The sequence below is a fragment of the Schistocerca cancellata genome, chromosome 5, assembly GCF_023864275.1.
Source record: "Schistocerca cancellata isolate TAMUIC-IGC-003103 chromosome 5, iqSchCanc2.1, whole genome shotgun sequence".
Lineage (NCBI taxonomy): Eukaryota > Metazoa > Arthropoda > Insecta > Orthoptera > Acrididae > Schistocerca > Schistocerca cancellata.
The window spans coordinates 591,889,690-591,905,305 of NC_064630.1; the positions used below are offsets into that span (position 1 = coordinate 591,889,690).

Consider the following 15,616-nt stretch of genomic DNA (forward strand, 5'->3'; position numbering starts at 1 on the left):
TTTTATTTGCCTCAAACTGAGGGTACAGTAGCAAAATATACATAAGAAGCTTCTTTAACAGCAACCACTGCAACATCTGCATTAAATTCAGCAGTAGTAGTTGATTTCCAATATCTCCTATCACATTCATTCATTTGTGTATCATGTTCCATAAACCTGAGAAGAATATTTAAAGATGTGGAAGTAGCCAAGTTGTACATTAACAGGGACAAACAGCCACTGTTTCTGCTTCTACAAGTATATAAAGTATATGTATGGCAAATTACAACCTGTGATAATCTATTCAAGCTGATAATAATAGGTATTACTTTATAATGGAATAAAAGCAGCTACTTTGAGAAGAGCCATTATCTCTCTTATACTATTCAGCAGCTGTTGTTATCTTACACTTCAAACAAAGCATTTGGTTTCAAGATCTATTTAATACAAACAATAGAAAATCCAGGATGGAATATAATAACATTATGAGAAGGAAAGTTGCTACTCACCATATAGTAGAGTTGCTGAGTTGCAGAGAGGCACAATAAAAAGACTCTCACAATTAAAGCTTTCAGTGATTAACACCTTTGTCAACAACAACATCACACACACACACTCACACACACACACACACACACACACACACACGCTCGAGCACGTGCGTGCCTGTGCTCGCAACTATAGTCTCAGGCAACTGAAACCACACTGCGAGTGGCAGCACCACCACATAATGGGAGTGGCAGCTGGGTGGGGGTAACGAGGGAGCTAGAGTGGGGAGGGAGAGGGGGAGGGATAGTATGGTGGGGGTGGCAGACAATGAAGTGCTGCTGGTTAGACAGAGGAGTGCAGAGGTGGGAAGGGGGGAGGGGAAGTAGCAGAAAAGGAGAGAAATAAAAAGACTGGGTGAGGTGGTGGAATGACAACTATGTAGTGCTGGAATGGTAAAAGGAAGGGGCTGGATGGGTGATGACAGTGACTAATGAAGTTATGCAGAATTTTGTATCTCTGAGTCCAAATATTGTGATAAGTTGGGGGACTTACAAATGAGATAGTCTTTTATCCTAATTTTGAATATCTGCCTGATATCTGCCACTAATCTCTTAAGACATTTTGAACCAGAATATAAAACTCCATTTTGACCCATTTATAGACATTAAAATGTTGTATGGACATTTTTATGATTTTGGTTGAGAGTTGTGCAGTTATTCTAGTTATTATTAACCAAAAGTACCATTAGGGAATATATGCATTGCCATAGAAGGGTAAGAATGCCTAGGTCCCTGAGAAGGTCCTTGATTAAGTGTGACAGGTGAGGCGGTGGTTGGGAACTGCCAGCTGGTAAGAAGGCTAGAGGAGGAGACTGCAGTCTCATAATGTTATTGTGTCATATCTGTAACAGGTTAGAGCTGCCAGAGTTGAGGGGAGAGGAGTCTTGAGATAGTGTAGGAGTAGAAAATGTGCAGCAGACACTACCCGTGAATTGACAGGCTAGGAATAATACAAATGTTAGGAAGAAGTGAGTATTGCTACTAGGTAGCAGTCATGGCAGAGATGTAGGACCACAATTGAAGGAGAAGTTAAAGGAAGAGTCACTAGCATTTTCAAGCCAAGTGCTGAGCTGAATCAGATGACAGAGCATTTAGGACCTTTGTGTAAGGATTTCATTAAAAATTATCAAATAGTGATAGTGAGTGGGGTAGGGAACTGATTGTATAGGGTCAGGTTGGACAACATAGATAGTGACCTGAGCAAGATAGCTTCTCTAACTGGTAACACAAATGTGAACATGGTTGAGCTGTTCTGGTGACATATCCACCTCGTCTTGGCAATCTTGTATGGTGAGTCACTTTGGAGCACACATTGCACTGGTGCTGCAGGGAACACTCAGGAAACAGAGTTACACTAACAATGGCTTCAGTTTCTATCTTGGTGGATTTGAGTTTCTTGTCCACTGTGACAAATACACCTCCTCCATTTCCTGTTAGCCTACCCTTTTGATATGCACTTACATTTTCCACAAAAATCTCACTCCTATCAAATTCAAGTTTCAACCAACTTTCTGTGCCTAATATTATGTGAGCTTCACTGCTTTTCAGGAGCACTTTAATCTCTGGTGTGAATGCTTTGGCAGTTAACCACTAGGATTTTAATACTTTCACATGTGGGAGGCATTTCTTGTTCTCTTACTCTGCTACTTATGGGTTTCCAATAGCAATCGTTACTGGACTGGATGGAAAGTTGCCTAATATAAAAACCGCTGTGTGACTCCACACACAGTCAGCTATCTGGGTTAAAATTAAAATTTAAACAATCTTGATCGCAATCTTGTTAAATTATTTTTTTATTGGAGCGAGTGACCGGTTTTGGCTCTATGAAAGAGTCATCTTCAGACTCCGTAAAGATCTATTGCCAAAGTAGTATAGACGTTATAATAAGCATATAAAAAATATAAAAATAAGATAAACGGTAATAAATTATAGCCTGAGCAGTGGATGGACACTGCTAGATGAGTTCTGTTGACCCTTGATGCTTGTGTAACTGCTGACTGTGCATGGAGGGAATGGGTATTAATAGGGCTGGTCACATCCACCGTTCTGAGTATGACATCATAAGTAGCCAATCAGAAAACACATTCATGATTAGATAACTTAATACATAACTATGAAGTAACAGTTACAGTTAGAATACACCATAATGTCAATTACTGATCATTATTTGTCAATGAATGTAAATTATACTATTAAAATGGTTCATTGGTATGAAATAAGGCTTAGAGTATGCTGCGCTCTAAATTCAGAAATACAAAATCTGCACCAAAGATCGTCATTGCCTCAGCATTTAAATGGATAATCGAGGGTTACCATGGAAATGACGTTCTGTTCCACTGTGGATGTTAGTGGTGCTGTCAAAGATTGTACTAGGTGGAGATAGGTCGTATGTTACGGTTATGTGATGCTGTAGAAATACGGTTAATTTTGCTCTCTTCTGATGTCAGCGCCATGTAAAATAACTGTACTATGGTGGAACCACACCAACATTTCTGTAATATCAGCAGAACGATGTTACTAAAGTGCATCAATAGTTGCTGTGGAAAGGGCGTCCTAGTCTGGTGAGGCAGGCATCAGATGATCAGAGATTATTGTGTACTGCAAAAGATGTCTCAAGGGTTGACACTCGACCACGAAAACAGTGTTTGCATAGATATGTTGGCAGTTGCCATAGATTATTTACACCACTGGTAATTTTGTGTATAATAAAAGGACAGATCAGTGGGAAGCATAAGAGATCTTTTTCTCAAAGTAGACAAGAAACTCACATCTATTGAAATAGAAATTGAAGCTCCATCCCACCTGTAGGTTGTTTCATCAAGACTCACTATCAGGTGTGGAGGCTCACCAGATATAAGTGAGAACTACAGTTCACTGGTGCTTATGTTCCTCAATCACACTGTTATTGTCAGAGGAGACTTCAGTCATTTAACAATCAATTGGAAAATTTACACCTTTGTAAGTGGTGAACATGACAAGGCAGCCTGCAAAGCAATACTAATTGCTTTCTCTGAAAACTACTTAAAATACGTTGGTCAGAAGTCCTCTCATAGTGTATATATATTGCATCTAATGGCAGCAAGTTGACTTACTCTCTTTGAGGTTGCCTGCATTAAAATTGGTATCAGTGACAATGAGGCAGTTGCAGCAACAACAATTATCAAAGTACAAATGCCAACTAAAATAAGTAGAAATGTTTATATGTTCCGAAACCTAAAAATAGAGGCTGTTGAGTCATATCTTATTGAAGAACTTGAAACATTTGGCTCTGGACAGGAGCATGTAGAATAACTGTAGTTCAAGTTTAAATGAATAATTGACCATGCACTGGATAGATATGTACCAGGAAGAACAGTTCATGATGGGAGGGACCCTCCTTGGTAAAAATTCACAGTAAATAAACATCTCAATATGCATAATAGTTATAAAACAAACCATAAGGCTATAGCTAGAGATATGATAAATAAAATGCATAATAGTTATACAACAAACCATAAGGCTATAGCTAGAGATATGATAAATAAAATGCATTTGGCTGTCAAGAGGGCAATACATGAACCCTTCAGTGACCACCACAGCACAATATTATTGAAAGAGCTCTCAAAAAATCCAAAGGAATTCTGGTCATATGTAATGGCTGTTAGTGAAAATACAAATAGTGGCCACACTCATTGATGACAAGGGAACTCAGATTAAGGGTTGTGTTGTTATGGTCTTCAGTCCTGAGACTGGTTTGATGCAGCTCTCCATGCTACTCTATCCTGTGCAAGCTTCTTCATCTCCCAGTACCTACTGCAACCTACATCCTTCTGAATCTGCTTAGTGTATTCATCTCTTGGTCTCCCCCTACGATTTTTACCCTCCACGCTGCCCTCCAATACTAAATTGGTGATCCCTTGATGCCTCAGAACATGTCCTACCAACCAATCCCTTCTTCTGGTCAAGTTGTGCCACAAACTTCTTTTCTCCCCAATCCTATTCAATACTTCCTCATTAGTTATGTGATCTACCCATTAGATGGGTAGATGGGTAGATTAAGGGTATCAATGGAAAAGTCAAAATACTGAACTCTGTTTTCAAATCTTCCTTCACAAAGGAAAATCTATGAGGATTGCCACAGTTTCATTCTCACCTGACTGCAGAAATGACTCATAAAGATATTATTGGCAGTGATGTTAAGAAACATCTCAACAAAGTTCAAGGGCCCAATGGATTCCTATCAGATTCTATTGAGCACTTATAGCTGTGTTAGCCGCTTTTTTAACCATGATATACCAGAGATCCCTCTAATAATATTGTGTCCAGTAGTTGGAAAAAAGCACCGGTCTCACATGCCTGCAAGGAAAGCAACAGAAGTGACCCACAGAACTATACCTGAATATCATTTACATCCATTTGTAATAGAATTGTAGAATATATTCTGAACCAAACATAATGAGGCATCTGCAACAAAATAACATCCTCCATGCCAACATCAATCATGTGATACCCAACTCATGCTTTTTTTTTGCAGGCCATTCTGAAAGACGTGGATCAAGGTAGTCAGAAATATGCATTATTTCTTAACTTCTCAAAAGCTTCTTTCTCATTACCACACCAATACCTTTATCAGAAGTATGTTTTTATATGGGTATCAAACAAAACTTGTGACTGGATTGTCTTCTTGGTATGAAGGATGCAACATATTATTTTGGACGGAGAGTCATAGACAGATGTAGAAGTAACTTCCAGAGTTCCCCAGGGATGTGTGTTGCACCCTTGCTGGTCATGTTGTATGTTAATGACTTTGCAGAAAATATTAATAGTAACTTCTGACTTTTCATGAATGAAGCAGTATCTATTATGAATAACAGTCTAAAAATTGCCATGTCTCAAAGCCATTTCAACATGGTGCAAATATGGACAACTTGCTGCATTAAGCTCCAAAATATAAAATTTAACAAAGGAAACAATCAATTTTTGACAAAATGATTTCATTGGATAGATTACTCATCAAGTGGCAGCAGAACACACACATAAATGAAGGTTGTAATAATGCAAACTTTTGGAGCCAGTGACTCCTTTTTCAGGCAGAAGGGTTGAAGGAAAAGGATTGGAGAGGTCTAGGAAAAGGGATAGATTTTGGGGAAGTCACCCACAACCATGGGTCAGAGAAGACCCCTGACTCTCGGTTCTGGGTGACTTTCCCAAAATTTACCCCTTTTTTTAGACCTTTCCAGTCCTTTTTGTTCACTCCTCTTCCTTCCTCTTCAACCCTTCTGCCTGAATAAAGAGCCACTGGCTTCAAAAGCTTGCCCAACTACAACCTTCTTTTGTGTGTGCATTCTGCCACCGCTTGGTGAACAGGTAAAATATAAAATTTGTATTCCACAAAAAAGTAAGCATCATATGATTACAGCATCAATGAATCACAATCAGAATTGGTCAAATAATACAAATACCTTGGTGTAACAATTTGTAGGACTCTGTAATGGAGCAATCACATAGGCTCAGTCATAGATAGAAAGTTGGCTACAGACTTGAGTTTCATTGGTAGGATACTAAGAAAAAGCAATCAGTCTACAATGGAAATTGCTCTCAAAACAATTGTATAATTCATCCTATGCCTATGCTCGTGAGTGTGGGACCTGTACCAGACAGGACTATGAAGGCAGCACAAATGGTCTCACATTTGTTTGGCCTATGGTAGAGCAACATAGAAACACTGAAAAAACGGAACTGGCAGATGCTTGAAGACAGATGCAACCTGTTCAATGAGAGCCTTTTTACATTGTTTCAAGAAGTACTTTTAAGTGGTAAATCTAGAATATACTACAAACTCATACATATTGCTTGCATAGGGATCAAGAAGTCAAAATTAGATTAATTAAATCTTGCTCAGATGCATTGAAGCAAACTTTCTTTCCATGCTCCACACTCAGATGGAACAGGAAGAAGCTGTATAAATTGACTCATTAGAAAATAGTATCCACCATGCACTCACAGTGGTTTGAAGAGAACTGATGTAAATGTAGATGCAGAGAATACAAATGTGAGATGGGGGATATGATACTGTGAAATAATTGTGATGGAGCCTTGAAAGATCTAAGCCAAAGAAAGGCACTTCAAGAAGATGGCATTCCCTCAGAATTACTGACGTCTTTGGGAGAGCCAGCTATGATGGTATTACATTTGGTATGCAAAGTATGAGGCAGGAAAAATACCCTCAGCTCCAAGAAGACTATGCCAATTCAAATTCCAAAGAGGGGTGCTGATACATTTGAATACTGCCGAACCATCACTTTTGTAAATCATAAGTGCAAAATACTGACACAAATTATTTACAGAAGAATGGAAAAGCTTGTAGAAATTGAATACGAGGGTAGTTTGAAAAGTTCTCGGAATCACCATGAGAGGTCAGTGCTAGCGCAGCAAGTTGTACACGTAATATTCACTGGACAGTTGCCCATAAACATGTGCCACATCAGTGCTCTTGGAAGAGAGCTGTGATGGTGATGTGGCTCTGTTGTTGCTGCCACCTAGTAATTTGCGAGATGGAAAAAATTGAGATTCGAGCAGTGATTAAGTACATCATAAAGATTTCAGAATACACTGGGGGACTCTGCTCCTTCTTATTCAACTGTTGCCAAGTGGACAAATGAATTTAAATTTGGTCAGCAGAGCTTAGATGATGATCCAATGCAGTGGTCGCCCAAGGTGTATGACTACTCCAGAAATCATTGCAGAAGTGCACAAAATGGTCATGGAGGATTGCTGGTTGAAAGTGTGTGAAATTTCTCATGCTTGCCAGATGTCATCCAAAAGGGTATATCACATTTTAACTGAAGAATTAGAAATGAGAAAATTGTCTGTAAGATGGGTGCTGCGACTCCTGATGCTGGTTCAAAAGCACCTGAGAATGGACATATCGGAACAATGTTTGGCCCATTTTAGGAGAAACAAACAATATTTTTTGCACTGGTTTGTGACCACAGATGAAACTTGGGTGCACTACTGTACCCCAGAGACTAAACAACAATCAGAGCTTTGGAAACATGTTGATTCTCTGCCACCAAAGAAAGCTAAGACAATTCCTTCGGCAGGAAAGGTCATGTCATCACCGGGCAAAAAATTGATGGAGAATACTATGATAACCTTCTGGACAAATTGAGACAAAAGATATGTGGAAAAAGGCCAGGTTTAACAAGGAAGAAAGACATTTTCCATCAAGACAATGCGCATCTGCACACATGTGCTGTCAAAATTACATGAACTATGGTATGAATTGTTGCCACACCCACCTTATTCACCTCATATGGCTCCATAGATTCCATCTCTTCCCAAAACTGAAAATTTTTCTTAGTGGACGAAGAGTCACTTCAAACGAAGAATTGATAGCCGGAGTTGACAACTATTTTGCAGGCCTGGAGGAAACTAATTTTCAAGATGGGATCAAGGCACTGGAAGGTTGTTGGACCAAGAACATTAATGTACAAGGAGACTTCAATGAAAAATAGAAAAAGTTTCAGTGATGTAAGTACTTTTTTGCTATTCCACTCCGAGAACTTTTCTAACCACCCTCGTATTAGTCTTGGTTCCAGAGAAATGAAGACACACAGTAGACAATACTGACCCTGTTACTAATCATGGGAGGTATGTTACCAAAGACCAAACTTTGTGTTTGACATTTTTATTTTTGGTAAAGGCTTTTGAAAAAGTTGACTTTAGCAAACTTTGTGAAATTCTGAAGGCACTGCATATAAAATAAAGAGATAAAAAGGGCATCTACAGAAACGATGCTGGATTTATGAGTTGGAGGACACGAAAGGGAAGCAGTGGTTGAGTAGGCAGTGAGACAAGGCTAAAACCCATCCACATTGTTGTTCTATCTATACATTGAGCAAGCTGTGTTGGAAATGAAGGAGAATTTTGGAAATGAAATTAAAGTTCAGAGAGGAGAAATTGTAACTTCCATATTTGCCAATGACAACTTAATTTTGTCAGGAACAGCTAGGACTTGGTAGATCAACTGAGAAGAATATATGTCTTTGAAAGAAGTTATAGCAAACTTTTGAAATATGGCACTGCAGGATAATCTTGATGATTAGATGAATGTATTGGATAACTAAAGAAGAGGTAATAAACTGAATTGGGGAAAAAAGAAATGTAGGGCACATTATGCCTAAAAGAAGGAACTGGTTGATTGTGAATTCAGCACTGTGGTGGAGAGAGAGAGAGAGAGAGAGAGAGAGAGAGTCAGTAATCAAATTCAAATGGATCTTGATTGTCGTAGTTTTGCAGAGGTGAAGATGCATAGGAGAGATTAGCAAGAGGAGCTGCATCAGACATGTCTTTGGGTTGAAGGCCACAGTAACAAGCACCAAAATCACATTTCCTTAAAGAGGACTTTTTGGCCACATCATAAAAGTTTGGTGTATCATAAAACCACTTTTCCCCTTGTACAGGCTGCAGTTAAAGAACAGCATTCTACAATGTAATGGTAACAGCTATGTTAAAAACTTTAATAATTTGTATCATAATGATAAGTCATTATTATACTACTGCTCTATTGTTTTATTTTTTAACTCATTACATATCTCTTTAATTTTGTAGCCTTGCAAGCTAAAATAATTAGTGAGGTATCCTGAATATGCATATGTGCATTTAAATCTGCCAAAACATTGGCTGTTCCTCATAATTGTTTCTGTTATTGTAGTCATTATTAAAATCAAATGTTTTAGTTTCATTTGAATTACAATGGGCACACAGTTATATATTTTTTTCAGATGCTTTGTACAATTTTGATCATGGAGATCGTCAGGTGACTGGTCCCCTTGGTACTGCTGGTATTTTTACTACTTACCCAGCACCTTACTTATCACTTGTTGGAGCATTCATAAATGAGGTGAGTGCCATCACAAATTCAGGAAGTTAAGTGAAAGTTATTAGGATTTTCAAATACTTTACAGGAATGCAGGAGGACAATGTTCTTGACAGTCACCAATATTTCAACAGGTGGACATTCCATCGTTTTCAAATTGCAAATACTGATAGAGAAAGCTATGCATGGTGTTTTAAACCCCTGATGGGTGGTATTGCACTGATGTGGAAACAAAAAGGTCATGTATACAGAAAGACAACACACATAGTAAAAAACTAGTGCTACCACACAACCAAAGATGACTAACAGCAGACTTTATTGACTGTGAAACATTGACCAACAGCAGATGAACATGTATTTCTAACTCTGTCCCACTATTGTTTAACTGGTGAGGGAGCAGAATTCCAAGCTGAATTAAGGCAAAATCTTCTGTATCTATTCATAAGGTCATATGCTATAGCAATCTCAAAGCCATCCCAGTAACTGGAATTGCGCACTAGAATCTCTATGTTGTTATGGTCCATAGGATGACCAGTACTAAGGCAGTGCTCTGAAATGTCAGTTTTTTTCTAGCTTTTGTAAATGTGTATGCTTTATATAATACTCCTTCAAAGTTCTATTGGTCTGACCAACATATGGCATGCCAGAACTGCAGGGGATAAGGTAGACACCCACCTAATACAAACCAAGATTAATCATCCTTTACAGATCCTAAAAAGGGCTTTAATCATAGACAGTGATCAAAAAACTCACTTCACTCCATATTTCTTCAGAATATAACCAATACTGTTACAAATTCTACCTGCAAAAGGCAAAAAAAAAAAGCACTCCGTCTTCAGGCCACGAGTGGTCTACCAGGACCATCCGACCGCCATGTCATCCTCGATGGAGGATGCAGATAGGAGGGGCGTGAGGTCAGCACACCACTCTCCTGGTCGTAAGATGGTATTCTTGACCGAAGCTGCTACTATTCGGTTGAGTAGCTCCTCAATTGGCTTCACAAGGCTGAGTGCACCCTGAAAAATGGCAACAACGCATGGTGGCCTGGATGGTCACCCATAAGGCAAAAAAGCTTTTGGCTTAGACATTGCCTCATTCTCATTGTCCACCCAATTCAAAGTTACTTGGTAATGCTATGTATGTCTGTTCTGTCTCTCACTATCCCCATTCTGAAAAAAGGTAACGGAAGGCTGGCTAACTCAGTTGGCACTTTCAGGGTCTAAAATTACATGTGTCCTATGAACTATGGTAGAAAGTACACCTTCATACTGAGACAGATGGTAATAACTGTCAGCCTGAAGATATGAAATCAGTATTAAATGGCTTGCTATCAATGACATGGCCCAAGATACCATCATCCTCCCTCCTGACCAACACATCAATGGAGGGCAGGCATCCTTTTCTATACTACCAATAAAGCAAATGTTTTGTAGGATTGAATTTAGATTTTCTAAATAGCTGTGCAAAACTCTCTGCCATGAGACTCAGTGGGAGAAGTGTTGTCTACACATGGGAAAAAGCAGACAGGTTTTAATGTTGCCAACTCCAGGCATCTTTCTCAAAATCTTACAAAAAATGATTAGCAGCAGTGACAAAGGTCTCCCCATCACAGTGTCACCCATCTGCTTATTGAACTGGTCACTGAATAAATATACATATAGGTGCAAATAGGACTTGTGCTCTGAGGGTTACATACAAACTTCATTATGTTTGTAGGTAGACCATCATTACCTGGAACTGAGAAACTGGATGATTTTCATCTGTTATCAGTATAACATCCTGAGAATTCCAAAACTTTCAAGAGTTTTTTAATTTTAAGTTCAAATTTTTTTGTGCAATTTCTCATTTTCTGTTGTAATTTTTTCATATTTTATTTTATTAATTTTGGAGATATATTAAGATGCCATGCTAACTGGCAATTGAAGACATATCAACTCCATCTTCTTTCATCACTTTTGTGATTACTGGTAAAATTTGATGGAAGACTCCAGAGAAGAAAATAGTTCAGCTGGCCATAAGGCTACTGTTGTTAGGCAAATATCAAATTGTTATGAGATACTGGAACCTCATCTCAAACTATAGAAATGCTGTCCTGCAGCATTACCAGTATTATTTCCCTTTGAAACATTACAGATGGTGTATGTGTCACAGACATACATTGTCAGTATGGTAATTGGTTGGCCTTATGCCTGTCACCGCTAGATGGCAAAGGTATTATTTTCACAACAGCAGGGGATTTCATTTCATCACCACTTGGCCATTTAGTGTGAAATATTTTTAAATTATGCACACAAAACTTCCTCATGGGTCACTGTACACATTCCTGAGAACCAGATCAAAATCCTTGCAATATTTCCTGAGATTTTTGACATATTATGAGTGCAATATGACTTTGTAATGGCAAAAAATATTTTTTATGTGGTGTATTTACAGTTTACTAATTTTTGGATTTATCATTCACTTTTACTGTGAAACCTTGCTTCTTGTTAATTTTCATGGTTTTAGGGTAACAGAAACTACCCCATAAGTTTTGATAAGTGAATTTTCGAGTATCAATGTATGTGAAATAACTAGTCATATCTTTTGATTGCACTGACTTGGAACTTAAATTTTTTATGCCATCAGGAGACTATAGGTGTTAGTATATGAGATAGATTTCAACTTCATATGCATGCAGCTTTACTGTATGGTTAAATGATGATGGCGTCCTCTTGGGTAAAATATTCTGGAGGTAAAATAGTCACCCATTCGGATCTCCGGGTGGGGACTACTCAATAGGATGTCGTTATCAGGAGAAAGAAAATTGGCGTTCTACGGATCGGAGCATGGAATGTCAGTTCCCTGAATCGGGCAGGTAGGTTAGAAAATTTAAAAAGGGAAATGGATATGTTAAAGTTAGATATAGTGGGAATTAGCAAAGTTCGGTGGCAGGAGGAACAAGACTTTTGGTCAGGCAAATACAGAGTTATAAATACAAAACCAAATAGGGTAATGCAGGAGTAGGTTTAACAATGAATAAAAAAAAATAGGAGTGTGGCTAAGCTACTACAAACAGCATTCTGAACACATTATTGTGGCCAAGATAGACACGAAGCCCATGCCTACTACAGTAGTACAAGTTTATATGCCAAATAGCTCTGCAAATGATGAAGAAATTGAAGAAATGTGTGATGAGATAAAAGAAACTAGTGAAGGGAGACGAAAATTTAATAGTCAATGGTGACTGGAATTCGATAGTAGGAAAAGGAAGAGAAGGAAATGTAGTAGATCAATATGGATTGGGGGTAAGAAATGAAAGAGGAAGCTGTCTGGTAGAATTTTGCACAGAGCATAACTTAATCATAGCTAACACTTGGTTCAAGAATCATAAAAGAATGTTGTATACATGGAAGAAGCCTGGAGATACTGACAGGTTTCAAATAGATTATATAATGGTAAGAAAGAGATTTAGGAACCAGATTTTAAATTGTAAGGCATTTCCAGGGACAGATGTGGACTCTGACCACAATCTATTGGCTATGAACTGTAGATTAAAACTGAAGAAACTGCAAAAAGGTGGGAATTTAAGGAGATGGGACCTGGATAAACTGACTAAACCAGAGGTTGTACAGAGTTTCAGGGAGAGCATAAGGGAACAATTGACAGGAATGGGGGAAAGAAATACAGTAGAATAAGAATGGGTAGCTTTGAGGGACAAAGTAATGCAGGCATCAGAGGATCAAGTAGGTAAAAAGACGAGGGCTAGTAGAAATCCTTGGGTGAAAGAAGAAATATTGAATTTAAATGATGAAAGGAGAAAATATAAAAATGCAGTAAATGAAGCAGGCAAAAAGAAATACAGATGTCTCAAAAATGAGATCGACAGGAAGTGCAAAATGGCTAAGCAGGCATGGCTAGAGGATAAATGTAAGGATGTAGAGTCTTATCTCACGAGGGGTAAGATAGATACTGCCTGCAGAAAAATTAAAGAGACCTTTGGAGAAAAGAGAACCACTTGTATGAATATCAAGAGCTCAGACGGAAACCCAGTTCTAAGCAAAGAAGGGAAATCAGAAAGGTGGAAGGAGTATATAGAGGGTCTATACAAAGGCGAGGTACTTGAGGGCAATATTATGGAACTGGAAGAGGATGTAGATGAAGATGAAATAGGAGACACGATACTGCATGAAGAGTTTGACAGAGCACTGAAGGACCTAAGTAGAAACAAGGCCCCGGGAGTAGACAACATTCCATTAGAACTACTGACAGCCTTGTGCGAGCCAGTCCTGACAAAACTCTACCATCTGTTGAGCAAAATGTATGAGACAGGCGAAATACCCTCAGACTTCAAGAAGAATATAATAATTCCAATCCCAAAGAAAGCAGGTGTTGACAGATGTGAAAATTACTGAACTATCAGTTTAATAAGTCACAGCTGCAAAATACTAATGTGAATTCTTTACAGATGAATGGAAAAACTGGTAGAAGTCGACCTTGGGGAAGATAAGTTTGGATTCCATACAAATATTGGAACACTTGAGGCAATACTGACTCTACGACTTATCTGAGAAGCTAGATTAAGAAAAGGCAAACCTATGTCTCCAGCATTCGTAGACTTAGAGAAAGCTTTTGACAATGTTGACTGGAATACTCTCTTTCAAATACTGAAGGTGGCAGGGGTAAAATACAGGGAGCGAAAGGCTATTTACAATTTGTACATAAACCAGATGGCAGTTATAAGAGGCCCAAGGAGATGAAAGGGAAGCAGTGGTTGGGAAGGGAGTGAGACAGGGTTGTAGCCTCTCCCTGATGTTATTCAATCTGTATATCGAGCAAGCAATAAAGGAAACAAAAGAAAAATTGCGAGTAGGTATTAAAATCCATGGAGAAGAAATAAGAACTTTAAGGTTCACCGATGACACTGTAATTCTGTCAGAGACAGCAAAGGACTTGGAAGAGCAGTTGAACGGAATGGATAGTGTCTTGAAAGGAGGATATAAGATGAACATCAACAAAAGCAAAACGAGGATAATGGAATGTAGTCGAGTTAACTCTGGTGATGCTGAGGGAATTAGATTAGGGAATGAGACACTTAAAGTAGTAAAGGAGTTTTGTTATTTTGGGAGCAAAATAACTGATGATGGTCAAAGTAGACATGATATAAAATGTAGACTGGCAATGGCAAGGAAAGCGTTTCTGAAGAAGGGAAATTTGTTAACATCGAGTATTGATTTAAGTGTCAGGAAGTCATTTCTGAAAGTATTTGTATGGAGTGTAGCCATGTATGGAAGTGAAACATGGACAATAAATAGTTTAGACAAGAAGAGAATAGAAGCTTTTGAAATGTGGTGCTACAGAAGAATGCTGAAGATTAGATGGGTAGATCACGTAACGAATGAGGAGGTATTGAATAGAATTGGGGGGAAGAGGAGTTTGTGGCACAACGTGATTAGAAGAAGGGATCAGTTGGTAGGGCATGTTCTGAGGCATCAAGGGATCACCAATTTAGTACTGGATGGCAGTGTGGAGGGTCAAAATTGTAGAGGGATACCAAGAGATGAATACACTAAGCAGATTCAGAAGGACATAGTCTGCAGTAGGTACTGGGAGATGAAGAAGCTTGCACAGGATGGAGTAGCATGGAGAGCTACATCAAACCAGTCTCAGGACTGAAGACCACAACAACAACAACAACAACAACAACAACAACAATGCCCACCCATTCATGAGAAGAATATGTCTTAACAGACGGACAAACAGATAGACAGAGGAAAAAAATTGATCCTATAAAGATTCAGTTTTTCCTGATTTATGTATGGATCTCAAAAAAGTAAGTTAAAGCAAACATATGTCAAAACAGGTTGGTTCATTCAACGCCAAATCTAATCTCAGTTAACCGTAATGAATATGATAGAGGAATATGAGTGACAGAAGGGACCATGCCAAAACTTACTAAAATGTCAAGAGTCACTCAAATGCAGTTCTTCTAAGGAATGTATGAAAGTTGTGAAAATCCAATGTGATGTGCACTGTGACTTACTTGTGGGCTCAACAGTGAAGCAAGGTGTTTTGTTACACAGCATGTCGGAGCACCTATGTTCCTGGCAGTAGGCCTAAGATGAACTGCTTCCCCAGAAGATCATATAATCTAGAGCAGGAAATCACAATAAAAGTTAAAATTCTTGATAGTATCTTATGAAATGGAATTTTTTTTGTGGAGTCTCCCTCTTCACCCATTCCGGCAGGTCAG

General features: G+C 38.6%; 1 protein-coding gene across 1 annotated transcript in view; it reads left to right on the forward strand.

Moving 5' to 3' along the window:
• The window catches only part of LOC126188949 (aquaporin-9-like), a 268,383-nt gene that overhangs the window by 181,419 nt on the left and 71,348 nt on the right, over positions 1 to 15,616 (forward strand). Inside the window, exon 4 of the mRNA XM_049930695.1 lies at positions 9,293 to 9,411. Within this exon, the coding sequence (XP_049786652.1) occupies positions 9,293 to 9,411 (119 nt within the window). The remainder of the gene's footprint in view (positions 1 to 9,292; positions 9,412 to 15,616) is intronic.